The sequence below is a fragment of the Tarenaya hassleriana genome, unplaced genomic scaffold (assembly GCF_000463585.1).
Source record: "Tarenaya hassleriana unplaced genomic scaffold, ASM46358v1 Cleome50, whole genome shotgun sequence".
NCBI classification, from domain to species: domain Eukaryota; kingdom Viridiplantae; phylum Streptophyta; class Magnoliopsida; order Brassicales; family Cleomaceae; genus Tarenaya; species Tarenaya hassleriana.
The window spans coordinates 7,562-18,743 of NW_010967708.1; the positions used below are offsets into that span (position 1 = coordinate 7,562).

At 38.0% G+C, this 11,182-nt stretch overlaps 1 protein-coding gene across 1 annotated transcript; it reads right to left on the reverse strand.

The window, feature by feature from the left end:
* Positions 1-6,226: 6,226 nt before the first annotated feature.
* On the reverse strand, positions 6,227-8,227 carry LOC104827479 (fructose-bisphosphate aldolase 6, cytosolic-like). The gene is made up of 3 exons (XM_010560651.1): positions 8,119-8,227; positions 7,341-7,568; positions 6,227-7,250 (listed from the first exon to the last, which is right to left on the reverse strand). Exons 1-3 carry the CDS (start codon positions 8,144-8,146, stop codon positions 6,430-6,432), a joined length of 1,077 nt encoding a protein of 358 aa, XP_010558953.1. The 5' UTR covers positions 8,147-8,227; the 3' UTR covers positions 6,227-6,429.
* Between the last annotated feature and the right edge of the window lie 2,955 nt (positions 8,228-11,182).

Genomic DNA, 11,182 nt, shown 5'->3' on the forward strand with positions numbered 1-11,182 from the left:
GATATAAAACAAAAATTTAATAAACCCTAGTACCATGCTTCTAATGAATCGTAGAAACGTTAGAATGCTTACCTCAATCGATCTGGGACCTGTATCAACTGAAGAATTCGTCCGATCACTTAGGCAGGAAGATTACCTCACCCTCTACACGTATCCACACCTCAGGATGGATTCCAACGATTGGAACTTGTCTGCTAGGACTCGAATCTCTATTCGGTTTTTGCACTTCGAGAAAACGAGAGTTAGAACTTGTTGACCTTTTTGGATCTCACCAAAAACTCTCCAAGAACTGAAAAAGTCGGCTGCCAAAAGTCTCATCGGTGATTAGGGTTTTAATCTCCTTCTTATAAAGTGATTTTACCCTAATTTCGGTTCAATTATGAAAATACCCAGAGCCCAGAACGGACGGTCCAGAAATGCACGTGGACCATCCGTTCCAGAAGCCTTCCCTGCGTGTGTGACCTTGTAGGCTCATTCGACATAGCAGTATCACCCGAAATCCCCATTTCTGGTATACAAGTCATAGGCGGTGTCTAGCAAGACACTATGACTACCTATCTCGAATAGAGTTTGTTCGTGATCTTACGAACGTCAGTGATGGTTCCGGTTGATGATCCTTTTGTATCGCGATATCATATGTCGAACATAAGGCATGGACAAGCCACCTTATCAGGTTCGACTGCTTTCTCGTTCACTGAGTTCGACTGTCTGAAATTGACGACGTTCGTCTATAGTGCGGCCACACATTTCTACAGTCTCGCTCACACGAGGGGCCCAGCGATATTTCTCTCTTTTACGAGAGGTACAAATTCCGTCTTGACTATCTACAATCCAGTACATGATTCGTTTCGTGCCTGATACACGCCTTTATAATCCTCCTGTTACGCATGACGTTTGACGTATTCAAAGCACGCAACTCCTCATGTTGGATTCCGTAGATATCTCAGGTCTTAGGATCCAATCATGGAACCGCCATATGAGATTCCAGTCATGACGCTAGTCCATGTGACAATCTCATGCGGGTCAATCCAGTATTTCGTTCTCCAACGAATACCTATGACTGTGATCGTATCCAATACCTATGATCATCTCTATGATCATCAATCACACATCATACTAGTCTTATTATGTCGTTATTCCCATAACGACACAAGACTAGGGAGTTTAGTATCATTCATAATGATACATGGATTTCATAACAGATCTAGTATGCAAGAACATGTAATGAATCAAATACTCTCATAAAACCATAGAAAGTATCAATACATCGAATGTATCTAAAGAAAGCTCATAAACAGTACATCATAGAGCACTAAACCAACACGATTATGTCATCATCTCAATCACAATCATATCCCACAATCTCATAATCAATGTGCTTTCAACCACAAACATCATTTTCTACAATCACGCGCTGAACATTAATCCGAACACTTTCAAAGTAATATTAACGTCATGCCAGCTACCCCATTCATATACATTTGTATACTTTATTTACTATACATGTATTTCTTTTTATGCAGTCTTTTAATTCTCCTTGTAATCATTTCTATATTTCTTTTTGTTGGGTTTTCCTGGGATCTCAAGAGCGAATCTAATTCCTAAGAGATCAGTTCTAGGGTTTGCGCATCGGATGTAAAACAAAAATTTTAATGAAACCCTAAAACCTATCATGCATGATCTTGTAGAAACGTTAGAACGCTTACCTCAAACGATCCGGGGCCTGTATCAATCGAAGAACGCGTCTGATCACTATAGGCAGGAAGAATACCTTGCCCTCTACACGTATCCACACGGCGGAAAGGATTCCAACGGTTGGAACTTGTCTGCTAGGACTGAAGAACGCTTTCTTCTTTACGCAAGGGTTTCAGGGATCTTTCTCTTAGCTTTTTCACTCTCCAAACCTCTCCCTAGGGTCTGAAAATCGTGCCAAAAGAGTTAGGAGGCGTCCCCTTAAGTTTCTTCCCTTTAAAACCCTAATTAGAGCGAGTTTAGTAAATCTAGACGTCTGGACCGATCGGTCTGGAGCTGACGTCTAGACCGATCGGTCTGGAACAATTTCCGGACCTCACACGTTACCTCTGGACCGACCGGTCTACGTCTAGACTGATCGGTCTGGGTTAGCTGGACCGATCGGTCCAGACCTTTTGGACCGGTCGGTCTGGCCTCCGCTCCACCGGGATTTTCTCATCTCTTTTCGCGCATTCGTCCTTTCCTGTATGTGTGACCCTGTAGGCTCATCCGATATAGCAGTATAACACGAAATCTCTTATTTTGGTTACACAAGTCATAGGCGGTCTCTAGCAAGACACTATGACTACCTATCTCGAATAGAGTTTGTTCGTGATCCTACGAACGTCAGCGATGATTCCGTTTGATGATCCTTTTGTATCACGATATCATATGTCGAATATAAGGCATGGACAAGCCACCTTATCTGATTCGACTGCTTTCTCGTTCACTGAGTTCGACTGTCTGAAATAGACGACGTTCGTCTATAGTGCGGCCACACATTTCTACAGTCTCGCTCACACGAGGGGCCCAGCGATATCTCTCTCTTCTACGAGAGGTACAAATCCCGTCATGACTATCTACAATCCAGCACATGAGTCGTTTCGTACCTGATACATGCCTTTATAGTCCTCCTGTTACGCAGGACGTTTGACGCATTCAAAGCACGAAACTCCTCATGTTGGATTCCGTAGATATCTCAGGTCTTAGGATCCAATCATGCAACCGTCATATGAGATTCAAGTCATGACGCTAGTCCATGTGACAATCTCATGCGGGTCAATCCAATATTCTGTTCTGCAACGAATACCTATGATTGTGATCGTATTCAAATACCTATGATCATCTATATGATCATCAATCACACATCATACTAGTCTTATTATGTCATCATTCCCATAATGACACAAGACTAGGCTTCGGTCCGTTCGTTCCCTCGGTTTCGGTCCGGTTTTTGGTATCGTTTTGATTTTGGTCCAGACCGGTCGGTCTAGCCTCTAGACCGGTCGGTCTGGATTTTGTCTTAATCTCTGGACTTCGCGGTTTCTTCTGTGACCCTAGACCGGACGGTCTGACCCCAGACCGGTCGGTCTAGGCCTCGGTTTCACCAAAAACACTCAAACAAGTACGTTTTGCTATGGATAATACACTAAAACTCATATAATTTCATGTAGAACACAAATCAAGCATCAATTTTGTACGAATCACTCAAAAACCCAAAACACCATGTGAGAAGACTTCTGAATTAAACTCGAATTCATTCACCTCACCTCGGGTTATGCTCGTGTGTTGGCTGATGAATGGAAAACTTGGTGATGCTCCTCGTGGTATGTAGAAGCAAATAAAAGCGTGAAATTCTTCGGATTTGAGAGAGAGGTGTTTAAGTTTGAGGTTGCAGAGGATATGGGGAAGTCATGGGTTAACTCGAATTTGGACAGATATGGGTGGAAAATCTGGAACCAGGGAGGAAAAATCGCGTCCTGCGATCCCTAGGTCGTGAAAATCGGGCTTTGGTCGGAGAATGGTGCATATCGGTCGTTTTCAGGTCGGATCTGGACAAGAAATCGCGACTTTTTCGTCTGTCCAGCGCCTGAACCGGTCGACCTACGTCTGGACCGGTCGGTTTAGGTCACTATGTTTGTCTGATCTTGCCGACAGTCTGGATTGATCGGTTTAGGCTCCAGACCGTTGGGTCCAGACATTTTTTTTTTAAATATTGGGTAGTTACAGTCTCCAAACCCTAACTCTTGTTCTTTGTTCATTTAATCAGATTCTAGGGTTTTGTGTCACCACCGATTAGGTTGATTAAATACATGCTATAAGCACATGAACGTACACACACTTGCACAGTTGATTAACGAATTCAGATTCCCAGTGTGGAAGATCCTACATTTCGGCAACGACTTTGCCCTAGGCTAATTCAGTATATGTCACGTTCTTTACACAGGGTACAAGGGAGTTTCATACCGAATATTCTCATAAACACAAACACGCATACAAAAGGATTATATCAAAGAATACTTAGCTTCCAGAACTCTGAATTATTGACTTTTTCAACCAGAACAAGCTTAAACACTGCATATTCCAACAAGAAAACGAATAATCATTTTGTGGTTTGCTGGAGTTCAAGTACATCGACTTCAAGAACAAAAGATAGAGCAGAACAAGAAGTAAAGTGAGCAAACCCAGATTGGGACAATTTCTGGGGACATGAATCTTTTTTTTGGTGAAATGTGAATCTATTTACGTAAAAAAGAAGTTACATATCGTTTTTTTGTTACCGAGAAAACAAAAGAAACTTACACTTCCATGACCTAAGCTAACAAAAAGGAGGGATGATTTTCCTATGGTAATCATGGTGGCCTTGTTAGATAGAACCAAGCTTGTAAGAGGGTGTTTTCCTACTGATTGGAGCCTGATTGATGGGCCAGTATGATGTTCCTGATGAGTCTGTCAAGCCTATATTTCATTACCTCAGCGGATTGGTGCCGGGAGCGAAAGATTCTGTCATTTCTTTCACGCCAAAGAAGGTAGACCGTAGCTTGAAGAGCAATTAGTGTCAAGGTTCGCTTGTGGCGATTGGGGTCATTCCGGAGGGCTTCGATCCAATCTGGATAGAGCTGGAGCTGGTGCGGTGGTTCTGACCCAAAGCGTGATGCGTAATATTGCCAGACGGATGAGCTGAACGGACATTCAAGGAATAAGTGTTGGTGGGACTCTTCCCCTGTCGAGCATAGGCAGCAAAACGTCTCCGCCTGAACTCCCCATCGATGTAGTCGGTCTCGGGTTGGCAGTCTACCCAAGAAAACTTGCCATAGGATGAGTGCATGCTTCGGCGTTACGTGTCTGAACCATACAACCTTCCACCAATTTACAGTAGCTGCAGGCTGCCTAATTTGTCGCCAGGTTGTTGCCGTGTTAAAACAGTCCTTGAATGCATTGTCGTCGTGTTTCCAGAGGGGCTGATCGTCTACACCAGTCGCTGATGGTGCTTCAATCTTGAGTGAGCAAACAACAATATAGAAATAGATCGTCGATATGTACATGAGAAGTATGCAACAGTTTACAAAATCTTTGACATAAATGAAGAAGATAACAACAACAATGCAATGCAATTCAGATACAGAGCCGATCCAATGGATTGAAAATGGAGAAGAAGAAGAAATAAATAAAATCCAGTGTGGGGTGGTCGAATAATAAGATGAGAAGGGACAAAGTCTCCTTACCCGAGTTCGAATCCACCTATACACAAACTTTACCAAAAAAATAAATAAATAAATAAATAAAACTCGTATGTTTTTTGGGGTGACCCGTGAAACGACGATCGAGTGGGCAAATTACTCAAATGCCCTTATGGTGTAGAAAGATCTGTGACATAACATTTAATAAATGTATAAAAAGGACACATTTATCCATTAAACCAACAGATCATGTTATCAAAGACGACGACGCTAAACAAATCAATTTATCTATTTTGATCTAATTATTTATTTATAATTGATAACATATTTACTCACAATTTAATCTAGTAAAAAGCATATTAATTTTTACCGATTATATATTCTTTAATTTTTTTTACTATTTATTTAAACTATTTTAAAATGTAGCCAACTTTCTATTATATTATAGTATCTAATATATGAAACTAATTAGTAACGGTTATTATAATGACTATTTTAAAAATGAATATATATATATATATACATACATATATTATACATTTATATACGTATCTATGTAAATATATATAATTTATTTTATTTTATTTTATTTTTATATATTTTTCATTATTTATTATTTTGATTTTTTAAAGAGAAAATCTAAAACATATTAGTGAACTTTGAAATAAATGTGAGATATTAAATTTTTCAGACTTTTAAATAAAACGTTAAATTAAATTTTTTGACAAATTTAATACTCTCTTTTGAATTTTTACCAAATATCCGATTGAAAATTTTCAGATTTAATATAATAAATATAATTTAATACTCTACTTATGAATTTTTGCCAACGTTCAATTAGAATTTTTACAATTTGAATAAATTAGATTTAATATAAAACTTTACGGAAATTCGTTTCAATATGAAAATTTGTTACAAATTGATAATTAATTACTCTAAATTGACGAAATTCAGTATCAATTATAAAAGTTTCGACAAAGTTGGACATTTCCTACAAAATTCTCCAAAAAAAAAAAAAAAAAGCAGAACACGAGTAAACATGTTTTCAGAAGGCACACCCTTCTTCATAAAACTTTTTATTTGGTGGGCTCTTTTTAAACATTCAACCTAAAAAAACCCCATATGAAAAAAAAAACACAACAAAACAAAAAACCCAAAACGAAAGTTTGTCTAAAACCCTAGAAATATATCCAGGATTATATAAAACACACCCATGTTGATGATGATGATCCCATACTCAGTACTTGTAGTCCTTCACGTGGAGGCTCTCATCAGCTCCTTCCCCACGCTTGGCATCACCCCTGTAGGTTCCGAGTGTGGCTTCCGAGTTAGCCTTACACCTCACAATGAACGCTTCTTGCGCCTTTGTCACGTTCTCGTCTTTCCCGGCCCAAGCCTTGAGCGTGCTCTGCTGAAGGGCACGGCCGAATGAGAAGGACAGTGACCATGGCTTCTTACCCTTCAGCTGGTTCATGGCATTCAGGTTGAGTGTCGCCTCTTCCTCACTCTGTCCACCAGATAAAAACACAATGGCTGGGACAGCTGCTGGGACGGTTCTTTGTAGGGCACGGACCGTGTGCTCAGCTGCGACCTCGGGTGCCACCTTGGCACTCTCAGACCCAGGTGTGACCATGTTGGGTTTCAAAAGGGTCCCTTCGAGCAAGACATGGTGGTCGTTCAGGGCTTTGTAGCAGGCCGCGAGGACGCGTTCGGTGACGGCAGCGCATTTGTGGATGTCGTGGGGTCCATCGACGAGGATCTCGGGCTCGACAATGGGGACGAGACCGTTCTCTTGGCAGATGGCGGCGTATCTTGCTAACCCGTACGCGTTCTCGTGGATGGCTAGCTCGGATGGCTCGTTCGGGCCAATCTTGAGGACAGCACGCCACTTGGCGAAACGGGCACCAGCCTCATAGTACTTCTTGCATCGGTCACCGAGGCCATCGAGACCCTGGGTGGTGGTCTCACCGTTTGTGCCGGGGAGCTCGACGGTACCCTTGTCGACCTTGATACCTGGGAGGACTCCACCCTCTTTCAAAATGTCAACAAAAGGCTTGCCTGCAATATTCAATCCACAGAGCCAATTAGCAATCACTAACCAACAACTGAATCAATACAACAAGATGAATTTGGTGTATGCATACATACCAGTGGAAGCCTTCTGGTAGAGGGTTTCCTCGAAGAGGATGACACCGCTGAGGTATTGGAGAGCACCAGGAGTGGTGAAGAGGAGTTCACGGAGAGCTCGTCGATTGTCCTCAACGTTCTCGACGTTGATGCTAGCGAGACGCTTGCCGATTGTACCAGTTGACTCATCAGCGGCAAGGATACCCTTTCCAGGGGTACCGATGTAGGCAGCGTTAGCAATCAGCTCATCTGCGAGATTCAAAACCAAAAACGTATGAACAATACGAGCAACCCGGAAAGAGGACCGAAAGCAAAAAACTCAGGCTCCAGACCTGAAAAGACCAGTTAATTAGATTCGTATAACAAAGTTTTGTGTATCCGATTAGTGTATACACGGACGCTAACCCTTAAACCCTTAGAACCTAAACCCTGAACCCTCAACCAAATCCGAAACAACCAAACATAAGAGTCAGACTCATAAGATGGAATTTCATCTCAGCAGCGAAATTCAAACAGATCTAAAAAACACCGAGACTATCACAAAAGATAGCGGACAGAGTAAAAGAGATTCCCAAAGAATCACTGATCAAATCCACCAAAAAAGCAGATCTACAGGTACCAAATCCAGATCCGAACCAAAATACATAGAAACACGATAACAAAGATCAGATCTAATGATCATGTAGCCAAGTACGAACCGGATACACAAACAGACCGCAGAACTCAATTGAAGCTACAGAAATGGAGACTCCGAGAAACAGATCAGAGAGATGTAGGGACAGAGAGAGAGAGATCTTACCGGCGTACTTGCTTGTGAAGGCCGACATGGTTCAAGGATCGAGAGCGATGAACAGAAAGACTATCAAAGACGAAAGATGAAAAGCAGGAGAAGTAGCCGATGAAAAACTGACTGACTGGAGGAGCCATTTATAGATGTCGAATAGTAGTTTGGTGAAAGGTTAGAGACGCAAATCAACGGTGAGATCTGTGGCCTGCTCCCCCAATAAACGGCTTCTGAGCCGTTGGATCTCACATGGTTTCCATGGCGGTTTTCGGCACGGTCAATTACGGGTCTGCCCCTGGTCATGGGGTTGTTCACCCAGGGGTAGTTTGGTAAGTTCGTTGCTTCCGGAAGAGTCGAGAGTCGTACCGTCACAAAGCTTCAGGGTAGAAGTGTCCATTCGCATATGCTCAGTGTTACATATGTGAAAGCTCATGTATTATATTGAAGTGTTAATAATTGTTCGACCGCATAATATTTCGCAGTTAGATCGGAACAGATTTATATTATCTTATGCCAACGGTATGATAACGTTTTTTAATTATCATATACCGTCAGTTGTTTTTTAAAATATAACACTATAGTCCATATCGTTCATATTCATTAAGCATAAACATATATGCAAGGAATATCAGAAATTTGAAAGATTTTAATTCTTGAATATAGTAGAAAACATTTTAAATAAAGATTTATCTTTAAACTTGACTGTCGTAATTTTTTCTCACAGTATGTATTCTATACATATATATATATATATGTATTGTTAAATGATGAATTTAAAACTCAAGAAACTGTAAATAAAATGTGAATTTTTATCTTAAAAGGTGGGTTTAGGCAAAACAGCGACGGGGTTTAGGGATGACAAAACAACTGCGTCTCTTCAAAACCATGAATCTCTGTTTTTTAAAGTCTGTGGTTTTTTAGGTATCATTTTCATGATTAATTTTTTTTTTTTGGGATGTTTGGGCTTTAAAATAATGAGATTTCGCTTAGAGACAATATTATTGGTTTATTATATTAGCACTGAAAACACGTAGATATGCTATGGAGTTTTTATATATTGATAAAAGGACTGAATTATATGTTACTTTGTTATAAATTATGAAGTTTTATTTTAATTGTTATCGTATTTCGTAGCGAAATTAAAAGAAAAAAAAGTACACCGGGATGTGACAAGAATTGTTAACGATTATAAATTAAAATATATGTAAGAAATTAGAATTTTAACGATTTTGGATATTACAAGAGAAAACATTTATCGTTTAACCTGGTTTTCGTAAAATTCACCATGCGCATTTTATATTTTGCTATTGTTGCCGAATGGTGGGTTTAAATTTCAAAAAACTGTAATTAAAATGTGGATTTTATGTTAAAATGTGTTAGGCAAAACCGAAACAATTGTGACTCTTCAAAACCATGAATCGTTATTTTTAAAGTCCTTTCATGATTTTTCTTTTCCTTTTTGGGATTTCGGCTTTTAAAATAATTTCACTTAGACACAGTATTACTAATTTATTATATAAAGTATATGATGAATCCAATCTTACGTGTAAAACAGGTTAATTCAGACGAATCTGGTTAGTCAGCCCAACTCGATCTAAATGTCTTAATTCGTGAACCGACTCAAAACCGAATAAAAAATTAAAAATATTTAAAAATAATATTTTTTTATAAAAATTTGACTCGTAAACCAGTTCACGGGTCGACCGAGCTAACCCGTTAAAGTTTGGCTCGTGAGGGACTGATCGTCATGTCCCTTTTTTTGGGTTCATATTTTTTCAACCCATCTCAATAAAAATCTAAGGATGTCAAAAAAAATTTCGAGGTCCAGTACCCAATCTGAGTCCACCCGATAAATTTAAAGGTTCATATGCTTAAAATTTGAAGCTCGAATGTTAAATGAACAGATCGATCCGATTCAAAAATTATGGGTCAGAGTACAGACTCGGATCGATCCGATCTGATCCCGATTAATTTATATATATACATATATATGCACACTCATTCACACCTAATATCATATATATATATATATATAGATTATCAATTATGTGTTTCTAATTATATTTAAAATCTTTTATAAAATATACCAAATTTTATATAATATACAGAATTTTTAAAAAAAAAATCTTAACAAATTGTTTACTATTGAATAAATTAAGATGTGATATTTTTATTGATAATCATGTATATAAATATAAATAAATACAGTTACTCTCACGAGGATAATAGTATCTTACTCTATTTTCCTTCTAAAAGTTTATATATTGTTTCAATATTATTTTTAATTATTATTGACCAAATTAAATATCATCAAAAATTATATTTATTAATATTCTTATCATCATTTCAATTATTCATTTAATCACAACCAGTTCAACAATCATTCTCTATCTTTAATATTATATCAATTTCAATTTATAGAATTAATTATTCCTTTAAATGTTTGTTTATATAATTTTGGTAAAGAGATGATATACTAATAATTTGTTTGAGTTAGATTTATAAATTTAAATGTTTGTTGTATATCATACACTAATATCATATTATATTGATGGAATTCATTGTTTGAATATGCACTTTTGTTTTTGTATTTAGCTATATATATAACCTTATGTGTATCATCTATATATCATGTGTTGGGATTACATGTATAAATATATATATGATTTTAAATCCATCTCCAAATCAACTCACACAATAATACTCATTTAGGTTGACAGATATAATAAAAAAGAACATATCCTAATTAAAAAAGTACGGATGTCTCAATCCCATAATATTAAATTTCAAGTATTTTGTTTATAAATATAATTAAATCAATTATAGAATATTGATACCGCTTCGTAGATGATATATAGGTTCAATAGCTATGATATATTGTGGTTTATGCGCGGTATCATTGTTTTCCTTCGTTTGCTTCTGGTAAAAAAAAATTAGAGATGAGATAATAAATTAAATTATTGATTAAATATTATACGTATTATTTGTATTAATAATGATATGATTTATTTATCGCAGTCGAAATTCTGATGACGTTGAGGTTTTCATCTATGTAAATCTTTGTGGACATTGATGTATT